General features: G+C 38.3%; 1 protein-coding gene across 2 annotated transcripts in view; it reads left to right on the forward strand.

Moving 5' to 3' along the window:
• Window positions 1–27,432, forward strand: part of GADL1 (glutamate decarboxylase like 1) — an 83,129-nt gene that overhangs the window by 13,542 nt on the left and 42,155 nt on the right. For both annotated transcript variants that reach the window (XM_057424859.1, XM_057424860.1), the window contains 8 exons: window positions 185–291; window positions 1,699–1,814; window positions 7,629–7,708; window positions 7,824–7,878; window positions 12,365–12,481; window positions 17,147–17,211; window positions 17,456–17,537; window positions 24,707–24,906. In XM_057424859.1, the coding sequence (XP_057280842.1) occupies window positions 185–291; window positions 1,699–1,814; window positions 7,629–7,708; window positions 7,824–7,878; window positions 12,365–12,481; window positions 17,147–17,211; window positions 17,456–17,537; window positions 24,707–24,906 (822 nt within the window). The remainder of the gene's footprint in view (window positions 1–184; window positions 292–1,698; window positions 1,815–7,628; window positions 7,709–7,823; window positions 7,879–12,364; window positions 12,482–17,146; window positions 17,212–17,455; window positions 17,538–24,706; window positions 24,907–27,432) is intronic.

A 27,432-nucleotide genomic window follows, 5' to 3' on the forward strand; every position in this document is an offset into this window, starting at 1 on the left:
GGAACTAAGCAATTGCTCTATTGGGTCAGATCCACAGTATTTAGAGTTCTACTGCTGATAGTGGTCAGCTTCTGATAGATAAGGGAAAGGTGCAAGAAACCTTAATCTAGTTTTCCCAGTATTACTATGGCATGAGTTCTGTAGTCTTAATATGAATCACGGTGGGTTGTTTTTTTTCATTCAGATACACATATGAAGTGTCCCCTGTGTTTCTGTTGGTGGAAGAAGCAGTCATCAAGAAAATGATTGAGTTCATAGGCTGGGAAGAAGGTGATGGTATATTTAATCCAGGTAGGAACAGTTCAGATTTCAAGATGATATAAACCAACTAATATCAGTAATTTCATGAACATTGAATTTGTGACGAATATTTGAAAATGCATGTAAAAATCTAGTGATGTACACACACAACTATTTAATCCAGGCATATTTTACATGTTTCTAGTAATAATTATGTGAATCTGATCGGTTCTACATTAAATATAATTATGTGGAAATTGGTTGTAACTGTTGCCCTTCCTGACCTTATTAACAACAATAACAACAGCCTCATTGGACTGAATCGTATTGGTTGACAGAGAGGGAGCTGATTTGTATACCAGACACCAAATAGTGATGCCTGAGCGCACTGGTCTATGTATCCTGCCTATCAACTGTGGGAACCAGAGTTTATCATAGTGGGAGTGTCATGAGCTTAACTCCATTGAGTTTTGATGGTTTTACTAAACGTTACGATAAGGCCAACCAACCAACTATACCTTAAGCTTCTTGATGCAGTTTTCAAATGTTCTCTAAAGCAGCATTCCAACCCACTGTATTGAAATAATGAAACAGAATATTGTTCCACAGATTATTTGGGTAATAAGTTATTAGGCTCAATAGGAAGTTGTTATATCTAATTTAGGGGTGAGAAAAGGAATAAGTATATGATTTTAAGCCACTCAAAAGCAAAACGAGGTCAGTAATTCTATCTTAACATGTGAGTAGTAGAAAAATAAACAAACTAAACATCCCTTTTTTTTTTAACGTAATAATGATCCCCCCTCCAGATTTGACATGTAGAATCCTTGCTTTTATGGCAGAATTGCATAACTAAAATATACTGTGACACTGTCAAAAAAGAAACGATTTGTACTTTTTGGTACTAGATTTATGTAAAGGTTTTTCTTATTAATTTGGGTTTGCTCTTTTCAGAGAATAAAACCTTTCCAGATCTTACCTTTCAGATCTTCCAGTTGCCACTCACTGTGTTGTTTTTTGGTTTCTTTTTTAACAAAAAGCTCCCCCCCCCATTTCCCATCAGAATACTGTGAGGCCTGGTTGTGCAAGGGAACTCCTAGGCTCTGTATGGTGCAGCCACAGCCTGACTTGGTGTGGGCAGCTGAGCTGGCATGGCTTCAGTATAAATGGGAAGGAACTGTTGCAAGGTATTTGCTATCAGGGAGGACTGTTTGGGCACAGTTATTATTCTTTAGGAAATATCCCCAAAGATCATTCAAACATGCTGTGTTTCTAAACGTGCTGCAAAGCCCGAAGTTCTTTTTATATCTGTAGGGGGGGAATTTCTGGGGGAAATTAAGCTACGATGGATGCATCTGTAGGCTAACAGTATGGACAGTCTGGTTGATTTCTTGTTTTTCCCCTAATAGGGAAAACAGGACTGTGGCTAACATGATATTTGTATGCCTCTTTCTGCAGGTGGCTCTGTTTCTAATATGTATGCTATGAACTTAGCAAGATATAAATTTTGTCCTGAGATAAAGGAAAAAGGGCTTTCAGGTTTGCCAAGACTAATCCTGTTCACATCAGAAGAGGTAAAAACAAAACAAACAAAAGAAAGCTTTTTTAAACTTTTTTCTTTTTCCAAATGTCTGCAAAATTGATATAATTTGTATATTTGATGGGGCTCTGGTACAATAAATTTGTCATCATACACTGATACCAGGTTGCACAGAGCCTTGGGCAACATGATCTAGTGTGAGGCGTCCCTGCCCATGGCAGGGGAATTGGAACTAGATGATCTTAAGGTCCTTTCCAACCTGAACCATTCTGCGAGTCTATGATTCTGTGCCTCATGCATATGGAATATCAGAGCTAAGTGGAGAAGTCTGATGGTAGATTTCTCTGCAGAAGCTTCCTTGCTTTTGGAAAACAAGCACAGATGTTCCTGCTCTTGGAAACTTGATAAAATAATTGGTTGTAGGTGGGACAAACCTGAAGCAGAATGCTTGTGGTGTGATGTGGAGGTCTGCAGCGTTTGAGTTCTCAAAGCATAAAGTGTAGTAGGAGCCATAGGTAGGTTATGGATGTCAAAGGTTTTTTTCAGCAGGTTTCATTTGTACTAAGCTGAACACTTGTGGACTTGTTAGATGGCTCTCTGCAGCTCCCACTCTCCCCTATGACTGAATACAGATTGGTTGTGCTACAGAGCCAAATGCGCCATAAAGCATTTCAGAAGAAACTGAGAGCAACAGTTCTTTAAATAATTAAAATTATGTGGCTAGTTGAAAGCTCTTGAATAATATCTGTCCAGACCGCCTGTGGGAAATTGAGTTATATTCATACTTGTATTCTGAAGCTAATTTTTGAGGCATTTTTTTTCCTCTCTTGTCCCTCCAATTTTAAGAGTTTATCATTTGATTAGTAGAAAGTGGTTATTTATTCTGACTCCACTATGTAAAGGTCCTGGTGAAAATGAGAACCTTGTTGTACTAGAAAGTATGTAGTTACTAGAATAATTTTAGCTCTTAAGGTTATGTTCCAAACAGTTTGCAGTGTAAATAGACAAGAGGCTTATTTTGAAGAGGCCTGAGGGATGGAGGCATTGCGTAAGTTATCCAAGACAGCACATATATTTTGGAACTGAATCCAAATGTCCTAAATAAAGGGATGTTTTTTTTATTCTTTTTTTTTTTCCCAGGCAAAAAATATTTAGGTTATTTCTTTCTGAAAAGTGTGTATATGAAATTGCATGCCAGTTCATAGTAATCTGTCATATTAGATCTTAAAAACAGCTATGGAAATAAAAATGACATCGAAACATGTTCTGTTAATGCTTTTGCAGTGAAGTATGTGGAATTTTACCATGAAATATATTTTTTTTTCATTGCAAGATTTAACTAAAATGTATACTTTCATAAAACAAACAAGCATTTAATTTCGTAACAAAAGAAATTTTATTTGACTCTCAGTACATTTATTTTGATTTACTGGTCTTTGCTTCACCAGAAAGACCAAAACCATAAAACATAGGACTGATTAGGAAAAATAAACTACTAAATTAGTTGTAAGGCAATGCTTTTGGTCTCTAATAATTTCCTTGATTCACAAAACCATGAGGTCTTTAGTACATGATAACAATTTGCTGTAAACATGCCACTTTTAGTGGTTAGAACTGTGGCTCTTGTATAAGATCTCCAGTGTTTATTCATAGTTTTTAGACATCATATTCATATATACTTATTTTAGATCCCCCTGTACTCAGTCCAAGTTATATTACCTTGATACGTCATATTGAGAATATATGTAATGAACAACCCACACTGAAGAAAAGTACACAAGTGTTCGTGTCACATAATCTTATTTTTTTTTTATTATTTGTTTCTATTTGGAGCCTTTATTTAGCATTTTGTACCTTTTTTAATGTGTATATATATATATAGAGAGAGAGAGAGAGAGAAGCAAATGATTTTTTAAAAATTATCCTGGAGCAAGTAACAACATGTGTTCACTCTTTTGACCGTTAGTATCTTGTTAACATCTTCAACCTGAATCAGGCAAACGGTGCTGGCATGGAGAAGCCATGAAGCTATAACAAACTGAGAGTATCGATAAGGAGTTAAAATACATGGCTGCACAATACACTTGTGTCATTTTACAGCTTGGCTTCAACCCTGTTCAAATGAAATGATTTTTGCCTTGAGTTGCCAAGTCCCAAAGTTTCAGTCTGGCACTTGGCAGACTGAAAGAGTTTCCTTGCTGTAGAGCACGGGGATGAACAGACTTGTCAGTCACTTAACTTTATGTGATCTGTGGTTATGTGTTTTTCGTATGTTCTAGGATAACCTGTTTAATGCATGGCCCACCCAAGGTCCTTAAATGTTCCATTTGGCCTTCAGGAATAAAAAGTCTCTTTGTTCCTGCAAGTATGATGCTTAGCTGCTTAAAATTATGTTGATACACAATGAACATTGCTTAAACTACTACTCTGTAGTTCTCTTGCTGGACCATTACAGAGCGATTTCTCTTGATACACTAGCGGTAGTAGAGAAATTGTTATATCCCACTTTATTGTGGCATGATTTGTGTCTCTGTGGGAGCTGAATACAGTTGTAGTTACAGATGTCACCCAACTTTTTTACCACATTTTGCTCTTTGAGTCCCATCTGAACTTTTCTCTGACCCTAGAATGTATTGCATTGATCTGAAAGGTAGAAATCTGCTAAATTTGAGTAACTGAGGGTAGGAGAGGGGTGTGTAAACAGTTGAAATATGCATGCTGATGTGAGCAGTTTTTTAGATGCAATGAAACTAAATTCCTTCCCAGTGCAACTTGATCATGAAAGTAATAAAATGAGAGAATACAACATTAACTCACTATGTTGTTCCCAGTTGAAATTACAACAGGCAAAAATGAGTAATATAACAGTCTTATAATAACGTGATAGCTTTACGCAATCATGTTTCTAGGAAACTTTTCAAAATCAAGAAAATACAAATTCATTTTCTGTTTTAATGAGCACAAGAGGAAAGTACCTTATCTTTGCAAATGTCATTAGGAAATGAAAGCTATGTGTAGCTATAGTTAAAACAGTACAGCAGCACATCTTACATGAACTGTTTCAGTTTGATCTTGTGCTCAAAGGCATCAATTTCTTGCTAAAAATGGCTACAGATCTAATAATGTGTCCAAACAAACAAAACTGAAAAAGACATGGCAAGATTAATCTGAACTCACAGTGTTTAAAATCATTATTTGAAATTACATTTATAATCTAGATACAAAAATACCTTTCACCTGGATACTTTTTTCCTTTATGGAAAGGGAACTATGAACAAGTGAATTAGTTAACGCTGTGACTGGAGCTGGTAAATGTTCTCTGGTAATTTTTTCTTAAAATGATACATGTAGTTTAGCATAATGACTTCTGGTAATGATGGTGAAAAAACATTCTTGTATGTTTTCAGTCAATATAACTAGAAGATTACTTTTTCATCAAAGAAAGCATATTTCAAGTCGATGTAGTAGTATAAATCTTGTCCTTTTTTGGTCTTACTGAAGACCTGACAAAATTTTCCAAGAGGAAACAGAAGTATTTGTGGAGGCAAGAAATAATGTATCTCACATCCTGTTTTGTTTTGGTATTACCTTTATTTTTCTCTTTACCTCTGCTTTTTGGTATAATCTTTCAGGTGCTCAAGCCACTTTATCTATATCCCAGTCTCCCATACAGTTTTTTATAATAAAATACCTGATTACTAGTATACTGAATTTGCAGGTCTACTGCTTTCTCAGTTTGGAGCAATCTCATTATTCCTGGTGATTCCTACCTTTCACTTGAACCTAATGGATAGAAATCAGTGATGGAGGCAACTTGTGTTTCAAGTGATTCAGTAATCAGTTGAAAATGTCTGTGAAATTCTACTGAACAACACTCAGCCACTCTACAAACGTTATTACCATTATTGATGTCATTTAATGCAATGTAAGACTAATTATCCACCTGTGTATGTTATTATCTTTCTAACAGTCTAAATGAATGAGCCCTATAGGCTTTGTGGATGTGTCATATTACAAAATTAAGCTTTCTTGTATGTGTGTAAAAAGTGGGCGATGGTAGAGGAAACCTTTTTATCAAAAAGAGAAAGAGCCCTTTGAGATGATCCATCTCACCAAAATAAGCATGACAGCCCTTAATACCCATAATATATTCATGCCCACACATTAAAATGTTGTACATTTTTCATAATTATGTTCTGCAGTAACTGTATTTGTGTGAACTCTCTGGAAGAAAATGGAATTAATTAACCACCTGGCTTCAGCTCTTGTATGAAAAAGTGGCTTTTCTAGACATTTTTGTGGTTGTTGGAGTATGCGTTATTTTAACTCCTCAGTAATCTGAAAAAGAACCAGTTTTCTTTTTTGAGAAGAGCAGTACTAATCCAAGGGTTGGATGATCTTGATCCTAAGAACTGTAAAGTCCGCTCATGTTGCATACTCTCAAAACTGGCTCCGTTGCTGCGATTGGGTAGGCACTTGGCATGCTACAGGTTACTCACAATGGTTTTGACATAAAAAAAAGTCTTCAGATTAAGAAGGTTACTGTATCTTGAATTCCCAGGCTAATCTTGAAGATGGATTAAAATGAGATCAGCATCCTCTTATTCTAGAATGAAACAAAATGTTTTTATGATAGAGTAACAGTATCCATGGTAGAGTAGGTCCTTATAGAGGTGATGTTGGAAATATGGCAAGATATACCATGAATATTTGTCTGACAGAAAAAAAATGCTTATAATAAGTAGAGTGGACTGTGGGAGCTTGAGTATCCTTCCCACAGGAGCCATGTTACCACATTCTGATTGAATAAACACCCATTTCTAACATCCTTTGAGCCTGTGAAGGGACCTCAACTTTTACACTCACTTCACAGGCTTCATAATGCTAATTCCCTTTGTTCAGTGCAAATTGAGAAGTGGGCTGCATGTATTGATCCTCATTCAAAGACATCTCTGATGAAACCTAGCTAAAATTCTTTGCTGAAATGGTAATTTCATTTTCTGGACAATGCAGACTGGAACCTTGTGCAAAATCCATATTAACTTTTGAAGATGTGCTAAGTCCTGTCTAAAGTCTGCTTACTTGCATAATGGCTTATAAGATTCCATGGTTATGTGAAAAACCTTTTCAGATCGTGTTGCAGAGACAGGGCTTTGAAAGCCTTGGAAGTCCCAGTTGTACCACATTTAAAGGCTTTAGTAAGTCTTGGACTTCAGTCCTTGAAGTAAAGGACTTCAGTTCCTTGACCCTCTGAACAGAGTTTCTGGATCAAGACAAGGGTCAGTTTAGCATAGTATCCTGTCGCTGGATACCACAACAATAAAGTGATAGAGGCTTTAGATGTATCCACAGGTACATCCTAATTAAGGGGCCAGTTTCCAGACATGGTGCTTTTGGACTCTCAGACCTCTGAGTTACTTTTTGACTGTTGAGTTCAAATAGACCATTCTTCTCATGCATTTCCTAACACTTGATACTTCTTAGTTCTATTAAAACATTTTGAAGCAATTAGTAATTCTTCCCTGATGACACTTCAGAATTTCTGCTTTTCATTCTAATGAAAAACTAAAATAAAAAAAAAGTATGAAATAGATATTTGTTTTTTAAACCCACATTTTAAACATGTTGTGCATCTTTTTTTGTCTTTTTCTCTCCAGTGTGTGTCATTGTCAAATGCAAGATGGTCTTGGTGCTGTAGCTTTGTCAGTTTGCTTAGTGTGTTAGGATATGCTGATGTCATGACTGTTAGCTGCTGTTAATTTTGGTGTCACTGTTTTCTATGCTAAGAAATTTCTTTCATTTTAATTGCATGCTTACTACTTTCTTTTCATGTCTCTTTCATTTACAGTGTCATTACTCCATGAAAAAGGCAGCCTCCTTCGTGGGTATTGGTACAGAGAATGTTTACTTCATCAAAACAGATGAAAGGTAAGCAAGCAAAAGCCATGGCTGTGGTCTCTGATCTTTTTAAAAATGCAGTAGTGCTTTACGTAATCAACCTATTTGAATGTAACTGAAAAAGTTTTAAATCTGTATCCCTTAGAGGTAAGATGATACCTGAGGAACTGGAGAAACAAGTCCAACGGGCCAGGAAAGAGGTGAGAGAGTGAGAGAGAGCATGAGGGTGAGAGGGGGAGTGTATGCAGACTGTGTGTGTGCTTGTGTCTGAGTGAAAGGAAGGAAAACAGTGAATGAAGCCTTAAAAACTAGGGTAGTTAATGTAACAGTGTGTTTCTTGCAGGTACTGTCTGTTTACCACAAACTTCTAGGCGCTATACTCTTGTGATGGAGAAAAAATCCATGGCCTGTTCAGTACTAATGAAAGTCCAGAGTACAGTGTTGCTCTGAAGTATTTAGTACATTTCTTCTAGGATTTTTTTTGCCCTTGATCCTTTTTTACGTAAAAAATGCAGTATTTGTTTTCCGTAACCAGTAAATTAAAACTGTAGGCTTTTCAGTTAATTACAGCAGCTATTCCTCTATCCTCTGCAGTAAGCAAGCTGTAACATAAGGCTTAGTCTCTAAAACTATCGTAAAAGCTACAAATGCTAAATTTGGTCCTTCCTAGTATTGTAGCAAGAGTGTAGAGTTTCCGTCTCTTTTCCCCCAGGGGCTTTGCAAGTAGAGAGTCAAAGGCCAGTGTTTGGGAATACAGTGATGTGTGTATTTGGACAACATTGTAACATACATTCCCATAGTCTGTAAGATAACGCTTACTATAGTCAACATAATTTATTTTAGAGAGCTTGGAGAACTGAATATGAATTCTAAGGTATAGAGCATCTTCTTTTAGCTTGCTTAGGCTCACCTTATTTCTCACTTGTGGTTTGTGCATCAGAGTAGTGGGATCATGGCAGTCAGGTGAAGTTCCTGATGACTGGAAAAAGGGAAATATAACCCCCATTTTCAAGAAGGGGAAAATGGATGACCCGGGGAATTACAGAGCAGTCAGTCTCACCTCTGTGCCTGGCAAAATCTTGGAGCAGATTCTCCTGGAAGGCATGCTAAGACACATGAAAAACAACAAGGTGCTTGGTGACAGCCAGCATGGCTTCACTAAGGGGAAATCCTGCCTGACCAATTTGGTGGCCTTCTATGATGGGGCTATAGAACTGATGGACAGGGGTAGAGCAGTTGATGTCATCTGCCTGAACTTGTGTAAAGCGTTCTACACTGTCCCACACGACATCCTTGTCTCTAAATTGGAGAGACATCAATTTGATGGATGGACCACTTGGTGGATAAAGAACTGGCTGGATGGCCGCACACAAAGAGTTGTGGTCAATGGCTCAATGTCCGGCTGGAGACCAGTAACGAGTGGTGTCCCTCAGGGATCGGTGTTGGGACTGGTCTTTTCAGCATCTTTGCTGGTGACATAGACAGTGGGATTGAGTGCGCCCTCAGCAAGTTTGCCAATGACACCAAGCTGTGTGGATCAGTTGATACGCTGGAGGGAAGGAATGCCATCCAGAGGGACCAGCCAACCGTATCCTGGGCTGCATCAAAAGGAGCGTGACCAGCGGGTCACTCTGCTCTTGTGAGACCTCACCTGGAGTATTGTGTGCAGTTGTGGTGTCCTCAACATAAAAAGGACATGGAACTGTTTGAACAAGTCCAGAGGAGGGCCATGAGGATGATCAAGGGCCTGGAGCACCTCTCGTACGAAGCCAGGCTGAGAAAGTTGGGGCTGTTCAGCCTGGAGAAGAGAAGGCTGTGTGGAGACCTCATAGCAGCCTTCCAGTATCTGAAGGGGGTCTATAGGGATGCTGTGGAGGGACTCTTCATTAGGGACTGTAGTGACAGGACAAGAGGTAATGGGTTAAAACTTAAACAGGGGAAGTTTAGATTAGATATACGCAGGAAATTCTTTCCTGTGAGGGTGGTGAGGCACTGGAATAGGTTGCCCAGGGAGGCTGTGAATGCTCCATCCCTGGCAGTGTTCAAGACCAGGTTGGACGAAGCCTTGGGTGGTATGGTTTAGTGTGAGGTGTCCCTGTCCATGGCAGGGGGGTTGGAACTAGATGATCTTAGGGTCCTTTCCAGCCCTAACTATTCTATGATTCAGAGCTTGGCCCTCATTCTGCTATCTGCGAACACCAGGCAACTAGTGCAATGTCCGTGGTATTGTTGATACCTTCTTTGGGAATCCTACTTTGTGGCTTATAGAAAAGGCAAGGCATTCCTGTCATGCACTTGCATGGTCATAGCACCTTTCAGTGAGATCGGATTTAGATCTGTTTTCTGCCAAACAACCATCTCTTCTTTGAGTTTCATGCTAAACAGCATAATTGTTAATATATGGTGGCCCTAGTGACCTAGCAAACTCTCTCGCTTGCCTCTTTCTGTACTTTCCGTTATCTGTGGAAGACAAGCTGTACTTTACTCACTTGAGCAAGCTGGAGGAGAAAAAATTAAAGACTGAAATAAAATGGAGCAAGAGGAAGCAGGCTGTCAGGTGAATGGGCTCTTTTGCAAAAATGTAATTCTTGTTTGTTAATAAAATAAATCTAATGGTTATTTGCAAGAAATCTGGACATTTCTGGTTTTAAAAAAAGGTCAATCTCAGTATGGTGCTCTGCATTTTAAAAACAAATGTTCTATGTTAAAATACTCTGCTTACAGGAAAACAATTTCACTTGCATTTTAATGGAAATTAGAGGTATATTGGAAGGTTTTAATTTCATCACAGCTTCAGCGTGTCTGTCCTTGATAAAGTGCTACTTTACAACTTCTGCAGAAAGACACTTCAGTGAATTACAGTAAATAATTCTAATCACTCTAGACAACAGAGGATATATTTGCTAGTGATAGGAACACAAAATGATTACAAACTCTGAATAGCAAGAATGTTAGGTCTCTTTTTAGAGAGTTTAGTCAGAAAGATTTATATAACTATATTGTCAAGAATAATAAAAATTTAATTCCCTTCTTTGTGGGATAAATGTAATGGTACCAAGCTTTGAAATTTGTAGAGATCCTAGATTTTTTCCCCATACTCACTCATGTTACCTGCTGGCTGCTGGGGACCTCTGACTTTGATGTATTTGTGGAAGAAAATTGATGAGAACGCTGACAGAAACTAGGTGCAGCACATACATCTTCGTATGCCTCACTTGCAAAAGTTTTGGACTTGAGCTTCAGGCTGGTTTGTAAGTTTGATTGACTTTTGTGGTAGGTTGTGCTAGGAATGAATGACCAAGAAGTGAATTATAGGTTGGTAATTCTTTGTGAATGTATGGGATTAAATTATATTAATTCCAAGGTTATTTTTCACTGCTTTAGCAAATGGTAAGGATTTTTTAAAGTACCAACAAATCATAATTATGTACCATTCTAACAGTGCTCTGTTTAAGAAGTATAAAACTGCCAGTGTGTAAACGTGACTCAAGCCTGTTTGTCTTCTCCGTAGCAGATGTTTAAAAGAGGGCTCAGATTTCAGCTGAAGATACATAAGACTCATGTAGAGTCTGATTTTTTTTCAGCTGATGTCTAATTTCAGTGAAGGGACATTGAGTTACGTCAACAGAGACACATCATCTGAGAGATTTAATTCACTGCAAATGAACTCCAGGTATCCCAGACTGTACAATTTAATAATAACTTTAGTGCCTCTTTGGTAACAGCATTATGCTGTGGGCCAGAAGCTGAAATGCAGGGGATTTCCTTCAACATGTAGCTGCTGGCAAGTGAGACTGCACAGTCATTGCTAGGGCTGGTACCCTCAGTTTCGTGGAGATTAGACTCCATCAATTCTTTCCATTATTTCAGTTTCAGGTTCTAAGCAGGCACAGCCACCTACATCTGCAAGGGTATGTGACCTAGTCTGCTATTGTAATTGCACCCCTGCTATTAGTTGAATGGGAAAGCAATGAGCAAAGCCATTGAAACCAAAATGGATGGCTTATGATGGTTGTGTGACACTACAACGTGGCTGTTTAACCTTAAAACTGTCTGAGTGTCAGTGGTGCCTCTCCTAATATTCTACAGCCCTTCATGTTTTCTAGAAATGGGTAGGAGCAAGAGAATAGCGCTTTGCTGTAGATCAGGCATGGGGGCCAGACAGTGATGACTGTCCCAGTTGCAGTATGTGATAGTGCTGGCTAAGGCAAATCATGTTCCCTAACTTGAAGTTCCTCTTCACCGAGCAGAGAAGGAGAATGTAGAGGCAACTCAGGTGCAAAACCTAGAGGGATGAGCCTTTTCCTTGCATGGGTAGCCTGCTGGCTGAGCGAGTAGCTTTGTTATAGTCAGCAGAATGGCAGCAAATATGGTAGTAAAATGTAAAATGAAAAGCAGTGTATGAAGAGAGATGTCAAATATCTGATATGTTTTGATCTTGACAAAACTAACATCTGTCAAAAACAACTGGTGAAGTCTGCCCTGGGATGGTGTTAACTGGAAATGGAAAATGCCTTTTTTAAGAAGAGTCAGCACTTTGAATGCAGTGCCTTCTGCTGGGAAACTAAAATGTGGACTGTTGCATCTTTGTCCTACATTCCTAGACCTTTTTAGACTAACTCCACAGGTATACTGGGGGAGATGAGCAGTGCAAATGACAATTTTTTGTTTTGAATCCTATTGCAGGGGTCAGCACCATTTCTTGTCTGTGCTACAGCAGGCACAACAGTGCTGGGAGCATTTGATCCTCTGGATAAAATCGCTGATATCTGTGAAAAGCATGGCCTCTGGCTTCATGTTGATGTGAGTTTGTATACTGTGCAGTTTTTTTTAGCATTGCTTTATTATAATTGCTGTTTTTCTTTGACTGTTGATGTTTCTTTGTAGAAGCAAATTGGGTTCTAATAACCCTTCCTTCCCCTTTTTTTGTTCATTGATACTGAAAACAAAGAGTTCTGGTTTGTCTCTGTTACATGTGCTGAAAAACTGCAAATAGCTTGGTTGTGACAAGCAGTCAAAATGATTTTTGTCATTGTTGGGTTATATTTAAAATTATTTAAAAATCAATTTGTTTTTCTTGCTAGCTCCTGAAAATACTTTGAGGATGATTATATATAAATCTAACTTAAGAGTCTTTCCACATTCTGTCGGAAAATGGATGCATTGTAATTGTGGTGTATGGCTCATACAGGTTAAAATAAAAGTATATTTCTGACTCAACCAGTCATAAATTATTCATATTTTCATACATGTTTGAGTTTCCTGTAGATCTCTCTATGTTTTCCTAAATTGTTCAGAATTTTTTCTTTTCCTCTTTCTTTATAATTTTAGGTTTGGATATTGAAATCCATTCATGAATCTTTTTGGAACAGTAATTGAGACTTTTTATTACCAGAAAGAGTTAGCTGTAAATGTATTTTTCTAAAACTACATCTCTTCATATTTTCTAAAATTTCATTCTCTTTATCATTGCAATGCCACCAATCCAGAATGGCTAGATTAAAAGCCATGGAGCAGTGAGGTAATCTGGATCAACAGTAATGGAGATATTTAGACTTCCTCTAAATTTTTGAGGAGTTTGTTTAATATTAAGAATCTAAAGAAAAACCCTGGCTTCTTGTTGAATGATTTTACATGGTTTGCAGACTGAGCTATAGCAAGTGACTGCTGCTGTTTCCTCCAACTGTAACCTTGGAGGAAAAAAAGAAACAGTACAATTAAAACAAACATTAGAACCCAGGGAAAGTTCTATCTAATTCAGGTCTCTGTGTATTATTGGGAATCAGGATTACCTACTGCAAATGGTCTCACGAGCTGTTCATATCTTATACGAAAGCCAGTGGTATTATTTCCAGATTTACACTGATGTATCTTATTTCAGAATATTTTCTGAGCCCCAGAATTGATATATTTGCCTTAAGGAGACTCTTTGTTAAACACAAAATGATAAAGCTCATGATTCTTAGGAAGGGCAAAAGGGAGAATGTCAACATAAAATCAGTGAGCTTTGGGAGGATAAATTTCAATAAAGTCAGAAATAGTAGATAAGCTCTGACATGGAGACAGATCTAAAAAGGAAAGGGAAGTTAAGAAAAAGTTGTTTTAAGAATATAAATGCAGTATAAAGCCCAATAATAAGCCCAAACTGTCTCAGCAGTTAAACCATTCAACAGCCTAAGTGCAGAGACTATAACCAGGATCCTTTTGTGTGCATTACAGTATTCATACATGCATTCCAGTTTCTTATTGCATTCTATCATACATATAGGACTTGTTTTACACCATCAATAGGCCCTCAAGCTCCAGCACATATCTATGTAATATATTGTGTTCGTTTAGCTTTAAATATTATGTATGAGTATTTCTTCCCTTCTGGTCCTTACTTTGTCTTTTTCCTCCATACCCCCTATAGACAGGCCAGTACAGAAAATCAGGTTTGACCTATTAGCCAGTGCTTAGGTAGTTAGTTTAACCACACTGCGAACACTGTGATTCCCATTATCCAGCTGTTGCATATATAAAACACTAATTTTCTCATAGCTTGTTACCAATTACACTGCATGGGACACAGGTGATAATCTTGGTTTTGAGCTACCCTGCATTGTTCTCAGCTGCATTTGTTGTAAACAAATGTGCCAGTGTAGTTTGATCAACACACTTTCCTTCTGTAGTCTCATGGATGGAAGAGACGTAGTTAACTTTATTGTGTTTTTGCCATATCTCATGAGGAAGCCAGAGAAACATGCCAAGCTGCAGCTGTGGTAGTGAGTGCAAATCTGGCTGGAAAATGATACCCAGAGAGCAGTTACCAGGGGTCCACTGCTGACAGGGGAGAAGATTTTGAGCAGGATTCCACAAAGGCCCATCCTAGGTTAGAAGTTATCTGGTATATGCATTAATAACTTGGATGAAAAAGAATACACTGAATACATTTGAAAATTACATAAAATTGCTGCAAGTGGCAGTGGGAGGACAGGATTAGATATCAAAGAGATCTCGGTAGTTGAGAGAAAAAAGTGGAAAAACTAGGTTACAGTTCAATAAACATAGAGCTCTAAGTTTAAGATGTAATAATCAACTGCACAAACAGGCTGAGAATTGCTGGCTAGAGAGCAGATCTTCAGAAAATAACACCTGGAGCTTGCAGTACATTACAAATCAATGATCGTAAGCATTTTTAAATAGGATTAAATGTCTTTCAGAATTGAATAAAGAAGATTGGTTGGTAAAATAGTTCTTTCTTTCTGCTTGGGCCTCAGTCTGCTTAATCTGGATTGTTCCCAAATAAAAAGTTTCATTTCAAGAAGGTTAAGGACCTACAGGAGAAAGATTAGAAAATAGTAAAGCAGTGAGGATAAGCAGAAACATATCTAGAAATTATGACCAATGAAGAGAGACTGAAAGCACTGGTGTTACTTAAACAAGAAGAGACAATGAGACAATATGTAGTAGCCTGCAGGTGCTTTCAGAGCTGTTGAAAAGAAGAAAAGGAATAATCTGTTCCCCTGGCCATTGCAGATATGACAAGAGGTAACATTCCTTAGGACTGACACTTTAAATCAATAGAGTGGTTACTCTTAAATGCAAATTAAGTGGTTAATTTGTGCAGCTTCTATTATTAGAGGTCTTTAAAAACAGGCAGAGCCAGTGTTTCTAATGCTTCTTTGGTACCTTCTCGTTTGTGTTTGTTTGTTTTAACCAACCTTGGATCTCTAAGAATTTAGTCTTTTGAACTGGGTAAAAATGTAGAAGCAGCAATTGCTGATGTCTCTCTGCACCTTAATTTTCACTTCAGTGCTAATCACAAGCTGTGTGTTCACAGATTAATAGCCTCTAGAAAAGACAAGTGTTTGACAGAAATGAGTATTACTGATTGTGCCTTTGGGGTTGACACACTGTTGAAATGACCACTTGAGGGCCTTTCTAGTCCTGTTTTTCAGAGATAGTGTGAAAATGTCCATTTTTCCAAATAGCTTTGGAAGCAAATTTTGTAAAGAATTATTATACCTCGGTGGGTTTCTTATGAATTATGAAAGTCAGGGAATAATGTAACATGACTGTTTTGACTAGTGAATCATATAATGAGAAGAGTGAAATTTGTCTATGAATAGTTTGTCTTCCTATAGCATGGCAAATTTGGGCTAGCTAGAGAAACTTGGTTTCAAGTCATGGTTCTGCCACAGGATTACAGTGATGTTTGAGGCAAATAATTTCCTACCTGAAGTCCTACCTGTAGATTGAGCAGCAGCCCTTTCCTCAGCAAGGATGTTGTGAGCATAACAAAAAATATGATGTGGTGCATTAATGTACTGTGTTAATGAAAATGGCATGATAAGACCAGTTATTGACCTTACATTTCCCTTGTGAGACTTTATGATTCGTGTCTGCCAGACAGCAGACCTTGTTCCTAATTTATGGGCTATGAAGCAAATACTGAAGTTGAATTCATAGATCAGCTATCACATCTATTTTTCTTTTGCTTAAGTAGATTCTGCCTGCATGAACATTGAAAATTCTTCTTTACTTTTTCCATATTTAGTAGTAATTTCTGAAATGCACTTTATGACATGTCTAGTGTTTGTGTGTTCTCCACCCATTCCATGGGGCAAATATTGTTGTTTGAGAACTGAAGATTCACAGCACCTGGTGGGTGAAATCTAATCCTTGCAGAATTCATGGATGTGAATCACCTTTCCTAACTCTAGTTGACCATAAATTAAACTTGTGTAATATAAAACTTGTTGCTTGAGTTCCTTCTATAGTCCATGGTATCTGCAAAAGGCATTGCCCAAAGACAGATGTCTAGAATAGATGAGATGATGCTCAAGAAGGAGTTTCAGTGGAGATCTCACTAAAGAGGCAGCCTAAATGATTTTAAGACCCCACACTTAGTTCTTATATTGACCTCAGGGAGATGTGGTGAGTCTTACTCCATTTTAACATCAGTCAGATTGCTGGTAACAGAAATGCTGCTATTGCCTACTCACTGACTTTGCTTTTAGTATCTAAACTCTGTGGAAAATCTGAACCTGGACTTTGCAATTGGTAGAGGTTATAATTCTCTGCTGTTTCGCTTGCGACTGTCTCAGAAAGGAAACAGCTAGTAGGAAGAAGATATGCAAAATGGGGCTTTATGTTTTTATTTCATTGGTTTAGGCTGGTGGAAAGGAAGCACTTCTGATCTGGTATCAGGAATGGTTCTGGTTAGCAAGTATATCAGTTCATGTACTTCCTTATATGGAAGGGACAGTGTAATTTGTTTCTCCCATCAGCTCCTCCATTTTAAGCATAGCACCAGGTTGCAATCTTTATTTCAGTACGTGATACTGAGGGCAAAATTTAACCCATTGACATGTAGTAAACCAAGTTTTAAGTGAGATAAAGCATCTTCAGAAATGACTAGTTGAAGCGTTATCAAAAGAACGTTACACAAATAATATTTTCTTGACTCTACGAATGTTCCAACAGGCTTCCTGGGGTGGCTCGGCTTTGATATCGAGGAAGCATTGCAGACTTCTTCATGGCATCCACAGGTATGTCAGTTCAGTTGATGGACACACTTATCAGGGACTGAGGTGGAAGTTGTGTGGCCTCTTGGCCTCTATGACAGCTGCATTTTTCAAAACACACATTACTATCAATTGGAGAGATTTCAGAACCTGGGGGGGGGTGGGGGGAAGGGAAATCTGACTTGCGTTGTGTTTGGCCATTTTTGATTCTCTAGTACTCATGCTTATAGGTGCAAGTTCCACCTCTCTTCATTTATAAATTTCACAGGGCAGATTCTGTTGCCTGGAATCCCCACAAAATGCTGTTGGCAGGAATCCAGTGCTGTGCTCTTCTGGTGAAAGACAACTCTGTAAGTCCTGTCTTTTTTTTAAATGCAGTAGGCTGACATTGCTGTAATATGGAAATGGAAATAATTAGAAAAGAGCTGCAAGTGCAAAGGCTGAATGATAGAATTTTGAGTTCCACCACAAAATTAATAAATGATGCCTAAGAGAGCAGGGTCACACCAGTCCAAGTCACTGCACTCACCAGTGGTCAGATTTTTGCAGCTGCTGCTCTTGCTAGTTAACTTTTGTACATGACTTGCATTCAGGATTGAGTATTTTGTTACCTGGGCCTGCAGCACTTAAACGCTGAGCTCATCAAAGTCCTCAGAATAGCTGTCATCCGCTGTGACAGAGGTGAGTCTACAGACTGAGCAGACAGAGCTTGTCTTTGCATCCCCTTTACATGGGTACACCAGAGTGGGAAAGGGGAGAAAGAGGAGATAGAGCATATGCAGGTAAAGGTGCTGAGCTTTTTTTTTCCTCACTCTACTAGTTTTTCCTCATTGCCAGTGTCCTGGGTTCAGCAGTAGCAGCATTTTTTTTCTCCTTCTTAGTAGCTGGTGCAGTGCTGTGTTTTTTGACTTTCGGCCTAGGAACAGCACTGGTAACACAGACGCTTTTAGTTACTGCTCAAATGTTTAGTCTGACTAAGGACTTTCTGAGAGACTCAGATGCTCTGCCAGGGAGGAGGGGAAGCCAGGAGGAAGCAGAGACAGGACACCTGACCCAAACTGACCAAAGAGGTATTCCATACCATAGCATGTCATGGCCAGGATGTAACTGAGAGTTACCCGGAAGGGCTGGGGCACTGCTCGGTGGGGCTGGGTATCAACAGGTGGTGTTGTATTCTCTTCTGTTGTTATTTCCCTTATCATTGTTATTATTGGTGGTAGCAGCAGTGATTTGTGTTATACCTTAGTTACTGAGCTGTTCTTATCTCAACCCGTGGGAGTTACATTCGTTTGATTCTCTTCCCCATACCTCTGGGAGTGGGGGGGGTGAGGGGGGGGGTGGGGGGGATGTGGGGGGGGGGGGGGAGGGAAGAAAGGTGGGGGGAGTGAGCAAGAGGGCTGCATGGCTGACTTACGGCCTGGGCTTAAACCAGGACAGCCAGGGTGATTGAGGCTTTCCAAAAGCCATGACTAATTAGAATGTCTAGCAAGTGAACAACAGACACGTGATCTCAAGTGACACAAAAGTGAGATGAGTCTGCAATGTGGTAAAACTCCCTGCTTATACCTCTGTGGAATTCTATCTTTATAAAGAAACCGGTAAGAGGTCAATTATTTCAAACCACATTTCAAACTCAGCCGTGCTAAAACTGACCTCATTATCCACCATCAGGGTTGAGTTTTAGCTTACATTTAATAGGTTATGAGTGACTGAATAGGAATTTAATAGGAATGAATGACATTATGAAGATATGGAGCCCCTAAGGTTTACATCTCTATTTTGTGACCATGGTTTGTCACAGTCACTTTTATAAATCACTGTTAAAACAGCTGACAGTTTCTATTCAGCTGCTAGTAGTTAGCTATCCATGTAACTGATTACTAACTTCTGGTAGTAAGAGCCGGTGATGACCAAGGAGCTAATCAGTGCTCTCTTGGCACTGTTTGCTCCCAATCAGGGGTGAGACATAACAGGACAGCAAGATGTTTGATGGATGGACTGTTAAGTGGGTAAGGAAGTGGCTGGATGGTTGCATTTGGACTTGCATTTGCATTGCAGTCAATGGTTCAATTTCCAAGTGGAAACCAGTAACAAGTGGTTAAGGGTCCATACTGGGACCAGTACTGTTTATGACACGTACAGTGGGATTTAGTGCATCCTTAGCAAGTTTGCAGATGACACCAAGCTGAGTGGTGCAGTTAACAGCTTGAGGGACCTGGACAGGCTGTAAGAATTGAACTCCAGGTCTGCCTGTCCATTATGTTATCTTTATTCCAGGATGACAAACAAGCAGAATGAAGTTATTGACTAAGATTAATGTGGTGTCTTAATTGCAGGTTTGGGAAGAATTCAGTGCTATATTTTTAACTAAAGAGACCAAATACACAGATATAGCCCAAGGTAATGGTTTGGCTACATAGTAGAAATTTTTCAGGAAATAAGAGGGAAGAAATGGAGAGGAATGAAATATTCTAGCTGCCCTGGAATTTAAAGTCACTTTACAAACACTGCTCCAACATCAGGGCTCTGGCACCTTTTCTGTATTATTCTTCCTTGGAGTGTAATGTCTGATAAAGCAATCCAATTCCACATCTAAATCACAGCTAGGCAGTGCTGGAAGTACTTGTACAACTGAATCCTAAACTGTTGAGGGGTGAAAACACAAGTATTGCTGATCATACAGTCAGATCCTGTTGTACAGTGAGACACATTATGGAAAGTACAAGAATTCTCTGTATGGGGAGAAGGTGTTTTAGTCTTTAATTCCTGGAAAATTGGCACTTAGGTGTTTTGTGTATGTGCCAATAGTGTTTATATGCAAACAGATATACATACAAATTTGAATGCATTTGTGTCAGCTTTGTGAAAGTGTTGGAATATAAATTCTTAAGAAAAAAAGATCAAATGCGTATTTAAGACACTTTGGCAGAAAGGCCTTATTTCACTTTAATTCTCTCCATTCCAGAACAGGCATCTGAATCAAGTTTCCCATTAAAAATGCTGTTTTCACACCAGTAAGAGAAGGAAAGAGTATGTGTATTGGTTTCTCGCTTTTAAGCTTGTTCCACTGCTCCTAAATTATATTGCTGCATTACTTACTGCTGCAGATGAAGCACACATTTATATGCGAACATAATTCCTTCACACTGTGGTTAGGATCCATCAGTGGCAGTTGGATGCTGAGGTGGGAGCTGGAAGAGTATGGCACACGTTGTTCTGCTAGTGAATGTTCAAGGAGCCTCAGGTAGTTTCTGTAGTGGTGAATTCTGCAGGAAGTCAGAACAACAAAATGTTAAACACAGATGTTAAGTCCTATTTATGAATCAAGCCCTACCTCCCTTTGAAAGTCTGATTAAAGAAGTTTTGTTAGCCTGTCTTCACATTTGGGGGTCCATTTGGAACTGTGGACTACCACCACAGTTTAGGGTTTAGGATTTAAGATTAGGGTTAGGTAATTATAAATGGACAAATAATCCCCTTCAGTTTTTCATTCTCTTTGTTGGTTTGGTGGGTTTGTTTAATTTGTTTTGGGGTTTCTCTTTTTCTTTAGCTACATAGCATCAATAAAGCTATGTGGTTTTTAGTAGTGTTAGTAGGTTTAAAACATTGCAGCTAGATTATTAGAATGAAACATTGTATTGAAATATTTTCCTATGCAGATTAATGAAAAAAAAATAAACTGCAATGAAATGCTGATAAAAGAGTATTTTCCAGCCTTAATGAAACAAAATTGGCATGTTTTCCAAAGAAAGTAGAGATAAAAAAGAAGTATATTTTGCTTGATTAGAAGGGAGGAGCATTTTCACCAAAGGGAAAGAGAGATTGATTAATTCTCTGTAAAAGCTCAAGAACAATGACAGTAGCTCTTAATGCTTAAAGCACTCGGGAAATACACAGCTATTCCTTTTTTGCTGCCATGCCCTGAGTAACTTTCATCATGTCTGTAATAAGATCAACTTAGAAAACACTTGTATTGCTGTGGTGTGAATTGCAGTGACCATTTAAACATGAAGCTAGATGGACTGACAGTCTCAAAACATTAGTGAGCCAGCTTTGTTCTTGTATGTTCTTAAAATGCTATGAATTAGTCTTGGATTGCACATTAAGACCACAGAGTTACTCTAATTTGTGCTTCCTATAATCCGTATGAATGTGAATATTATCACCATATAAATAGAGAACTAATGTTTATCACCAATGCCGAAGTTCTGTAACTCATTAGAGTGTAGCAGTAGGTTGGGTAGCTAGCAATCAGTTCTAGGTAATGAGCAGAATTTTCACTTACCAGTTAAATACATTTTTAAAGAATGTAGCTAATGAAATCAGAGTAATCTCTTCCTCATCATTAGCAGTATCACAAAGATACCTACTTCCCCGATTCCTTTCCAGGGCAACTGTAGGAAATACTTTATTCCTGTTGCTTTCTGCTTCAGGTTAGTACAACTGAGAGCTCATTTTGACTTCTTTAAGTGAATTACAGGGGTGGCCTTTTGCACTGCACTGCTTTTAAGAATTTTCAAGTATGACATTCAAAAGATTGGTCTTATTGCTTCTGATAAGGCGAATCAGGAAGATGTTTGTCTTGGGGAAAAAAAAACTTGGGGAAAAATATGTTTTGTTAATGAAATTGAAATTCACTTTTAACTAGCAGTAGAAATGGAAAGAGATCAGAAGCCTTGTTGTAGGTAAGTGTGTTCAATAAGAAAAATGTTGAATTATGAAACTGGAACTCTTATGTTGATTTCAGTATCAATAATTATTCATTTATTTGCTATTAATTAGAACAAACAGTGACAACCCACAGACTTCTTCAAAAACAAAGGCTATTTGAAACCCCATAGCAGATTGTGGCCTCTATAAAAATAGTATTTCCATATTCTAAACTTTAAGAGCCCTGATGTAAGGTAGAGGACTATTATTAGTCTCTGTAAGAAGGGCAGAAAAAAAATAAAAGATGCTGAAGAAAATTTCAAACTTGTCAGATGGGGCAATTCTAATGACATTTTTACAATTCCTTTGAACAGAAGGAGGAGTTCAATTACTATGGGGAAGACTGTTGGGGTCTTCTTGGGACTGAGAATGTTGAGTTTGAAAGCATTTCCTTTTTTTTTTCTTCTGCTTTTCTGTCATTTGCCTATTTTGGATATTTTCCTCTTTTTTTTTTTGTCCTCCCTGACCAAACCCTATTCTGCATCATTCCCTTTCTCCTCCATCTTGCTTCTGGCTTTGGTCTGGCACCCCGCTTCCCCTGCTTCCCCCACTTCCTTCCTTCCTTCTTCCTGCCTCTTCCTCTCTTTTTTCTCTTTCTCACAAAGCATGATTTTTATTTCTTCTCCTGTCTGCTCTAGTGATGTGCTGGAGGATGTCATTGTACTTGCCTCTGGAGACTGACAATAGGCAATGTCTGCAGCAGGAGTTCCTGAGCATGTTTCATTATTAGTAATATAAGCAGGTGGGAGAGGATCACCAAGCCAGCACATCATGTCAGCTTCGAATGCACCAGGAGAGCAGGACAGTATCTACCTCTTTTAGAAAAAAAAATTTAAAAAAAAAAAAAAAATTGTTCCCAGGCATTTGAGCTCACTCAGAGATACTGAACTATTTGTTCTTCTTGAGTTTTCACTCTAGAGCATTTATTTTTAAACTCTGAAACTCTGCAGCTGTACTGTGATCTTAAGTGAACTCAGTCTTTCTGTAATATTACCAACAGAGTTTAGGGGTTTTGTGACAAACAGGAGGTATTATTTCTCAGATGACGGGAGTGATGGGAACAAATATCCAATGATGTCCTCTGTTGTGCAGCTGTATTACATTTTGATAAGGCAGAAGATAGTTCCACATTGATCAGCCCTCCTATTCACTCACTGCAGAAACATTGCAAAATTTTAAAGTCAGTAAGATTTGAAGCAATTAACTTAGATTTATGGATGTTATTGCCTTTGCTTGTTTTGCTATATATATTTTTTAATACAATGTCTAGTAAGCTTGTATTTCTCCTTAAAGGGTATGGAGATCTAAATGAATAGAACACAATGGCTTGATAAAGAGATTCCTATTCCTGTTTTGCAGCTGCTAGCCAAAGAACACAAAGCTGAAAAAACAGAAAGTAGGTGAATTGTGTAGATCAAGTGCTTGACTTTGCTTTCTAATATCACCTTCTTGCCTGCCTTTTTCTGAGAAAGTTGGGAAGTAAGTGTGAGAATCTTATAGACCACAAAAAGCTGCATCCAGCATTGGCTTTCAGTTATGGTTACTGTGTGCTGCAGCAGCACATTATCCCTGATGGCTGCAGAGGGAGAGCTGAAGCTGCCCCGCAAGCTGTCACATAAACTTTTTTTTTCACAAGGCCGAATGTACTGATCCTGTGCTAAAGAGTTCAGGCTAAATCCTGTCCTTTTCAAAAAACAGCAATATTACAGTGGGATCTTCAAACCCCTACAGAAGTTGTGGGGAAACCTTTGGTGTTCTCCTTTTGTGCAGGTGGGTTTTTCTTTTTGCTTTGTTTTTAGTATTGGTGGAAGGAATTGAAAAAGCTGGGAGAGAGGGAGACTTATTCTGTGCATGCTAGTGGATTATTTCTCCTGTGGATTTTTTTGTCTTCATCTTTTTTTTTCTATTTTGCTGCCAGTTCCAAAGTTACCATTGTGTACTGTAATGCAGATCAAGAACTGTACCTCTGTTACAGGAATGTGACACTTTAAGAGTGATGTCAGACACTGTCATTTTAAAATCAGGGTCACAACACACATAGAGGAAAGGATGAAATATGCAGTGCTTTTCAATTGTTTCAGTTTGAAGAGTGATGTTGAATTGGAAAATGAATTGTGCTCTTTGGGCTACTGTTCAGCAGTTTGTCATGCTGTCCACTTATGTTCATTGGTCTGTTCTGCATCAAAGACTTCTGGTTCAACTGTCACTTAAATACATGTTTGCAGATCTGAATTAGATGTTGTAGTCATGTTTTTAACCTCATCTGAATATCTATTCTAGCATTATCTTACTGATTGTGGTTTATTTTTCTTACCCTCTTCTAATATTGCTGACAAATCTCCAATCTTTTCTGTCTCCTGAGCTCCTTGTATGTCACCCTCATCTCTGCTCTTATAAGCTGCGGTCTGCAGCCCTTCTCTCTACTTCATAATATTACAGAGTATACTTTGATATTTCATTCTTTAGCTAATGGCCAGTGCTATGCATTTTCTCTTGTACATCTTTGGGTACTTGTTTCTCTGATACCTACTCCCACGGTTTCTTGAGATGGGAGTAAGGATTCCTCTTCAGCCTGCAGCTCTTCGGTGACATTATGAAGAAAATAATAAAATGAGAGATGCTTCTTTGTTTTCAGAGCTGACTTCACTGGGTTCATCTGAACACCATTAGCTTTGGATGATTTCCTGCACATCCAGTTCTGTTTTACTAAGCTGTTGGTATAGACAGGAAGAAAAAACTTTGGCATGTGAAGTTACAAAGGCTTGGAAATGCTCATCAGCAATCTATGTCTCTGTTGTGTTCTTAATAGGGGCTGCTGAAGAAGTGTTACTCTGCCGAGGCCGCCTACCTGTTCCAACAGGACAAGTTCTACGATGTCAGCTATGACACTGGTGACAAGTCCATTCAGTGCAGCAGACGTCCAGATGCATTCAAATTCTGGCTGATGTGGAAAGCATTGGGAACCACAGGCCTCGAGGAGAGAGTAAACAGAGCACTGGCTTTGGCTAGGTATCACTACACAGTTTTGAATATGTCTAGTCTGTGTAATTGACCAAAATGTTGACATTACTGATACTGCATATCTTGGAATAGACCATGTTGTTACTTCCCCGTCGCCCCGCCCTTTTCCTTTTGTTTGTGTATAATAGGAGGAGCTAATAGCAATAGTAATTAGTATTATTACATTTGCTACCATATTTAATAATAATGATTACTTTTAGCAGCAAGTATATTGGTAAACATAGAAGTCCAAATTATGCTATCAATCTACATTATTTAATATTTATGTTGTCTGAACCAGACATAGAACAGGTTTATCATATATCCTCTTCTAACTCCTAACTGTGTCTTCTGGTGTTAGTGTAAAAGCAGTCCTATATGCCAGGCTCTGAGCTGTGTCTAGCAAGAAGTGAATTAGCTGTTCTTCTGTTTACTTCATTCCTCATGACTGTTTTTTTTTTTCTCCACAAGTTTGCAGAATTTCTTAATGTTTACAGTATGTTCTGTTAGGGGTTGAAGCACCTTTTTCTTATGATCTTTCCCTCACCTGCCCTGTTAAATTTTACTCAGTTTTTGGTCTTGCAGATCTGAGTTTCACAGCTGAGTTCTGCAAAATTCTTGCTAGATGGTGTTTCTAAACTGATAGTGATGTCTCAGTTTCTGGGGAGAAACTTCCATACACAGGTTGCTTTATCTTCTCACAGAAGAAATAATATCGAAATAAGACAACAGCCTATTAAAAACAATTCACTTGAAGTGTCATATATGTTCAGAATTTATACAAAAGAAACCACAATGAAATCTTACCAGTTCCTGGGCCAGCTACTACCATGAATCAAATAATTATATTGCAAAACAGTCACCCATAACATATTGCACTTTTATTTTTTTTTATGAACTACCAAGTTGAAAATAATTGAATGTTTACTACAGTGAAAATTGAAGGAATAGCCTCATTTTAATAAAGTGACTTAAAGAACAGGTAAACATACCTATGACCTAAACCCAGAGTGAACTGGAAAGGAATGAAAAGGAAGGCAGGAAAACCAGAAAAGCTCAAATAAGCTGTGTTTTTTTTTCTCTACTTTCTTTCTTTAAACCACTCATTATTTGGCCAGTTAAATATTCCTTTATATCTTCTGGTTAAATTGCACCTTGTTTTTGTTCCAAAGCATTGTACTGTTCTGTGCGTGTACAGAGTAAGTAATTCATTGCTGTGTCAGTAGGAGAATTCAGCCTTATCAAGGTTACTGGCCAAGGTCATTTGACTGAGAGTGTAGTGATTAATGACCTTTCTGGAATCGGTATTCCCTTTGAATGCTGGATTCAGCTGGTAGCGCTTCTAAGGAGTAACAGGGTTGTCTCTCTTTTTTTTTTTTTTCCATCTTAATTTTTCTTCTCTCCCTTAAGAAAAAATCTTATTTTTGTCATTGTCTGATGAAATATATTCTTTACAGTATCTGCATTGCTATCTTGAGTCTGCATGGGCATGGGCACTATGCCAGGTTTCCTAACTACTCAGCAGCTGTGCAGCCTTTCTCCTGATTTGTTACAGTAGGTGTTACTTAGATATTCCAAAGATAGTATTTCAGTGTTCCTAAATGCATACCTGAATTAATTCTGTAACTAGTCCACTGGCTATAGAACTTAAGAGCAAGATTATTTTTCTTTTCCCATCATCAGAGAAAGCTGCCAAGGTTTTAAAGCTAATTGCAGTCATGTATTCCTGTTGCAGCAAACTTTTTAGCGATTGGCTATTCCATTAATTTCATCTTGTTCTGGAGATGAATTGTGTTTTCAGTGTATTGTATATGCCAGGAACGTTATGATGCTACCTATTTGGAAAGGCTTATTTTAAAAATCCTACAGTAGAGCATCCTGCTGAGCAGTTCACAAGTTTTCTTTTTTTTTTTTCTTTCTTCCCCCCCGTTATTTTTGATGCAGGGATGTTGTTTTGTGAAGTACTTGAAGAAAAAAATAGATGTAATACATTTAGAATACAACTGTAAGAACGACTGCATTTTATGCTTCATCATCTTCACAGTTTTTCTGCCTGATTCCTCTTCTGACACCCACTCTTAGCAGACATGTGTCTACTTTCACAGCAGATCTCCACCCCTCATTTTCTGCAAGGCTTAATCATAGCAAATAGTACTTCTCTGTGCACTCCAGTCCTTATTGAGACTCAAGTCCTTTTTTATGTTCTACAACAGTGACACAATAATAAAACTCCCCTGTCAAGTGTGGAAAGATGTGCAAAGTGAACTGCTCCACTGCCATCCAATGGCTCTAGCAAGATAAATCATGGGCAATGGATTTTCTAATGGCTGCCTTCTTAGGCTATTGGCAATGTAGTTAAGAACATGATAAACAACATTGCGAGCTTGACTGACAGCAGATATCCTGTCAGATCGTGGTCTTAAAAAAAGGCACTTCTGGTAAGAGAGGAGGGTATTAAGTGTTGTAAAATCTCTCTAACAATTAAAGACCTCAAAAAGAAAAAGGGGTGATCATACATAGCTTTCTTTTACAGGG

The sequence above is a fragment of the Pezoporus wallicus genome, unplaced genomic scaffold (assembly GCF_028554395.1).
Source record: "Pezoporus wallicus isolate ANWC-B61680 ecotype Strahan unplaced genomic scaffold, APGP_CSIRO_Pwel_v1 contig_3181, whole genome shotgun sequence".
NCBI lineage: Eukaryota > Metazoa > Chordata > Aves > Psittaciformes > Psittacidae > Pezoporus > Pezoporus wallicus.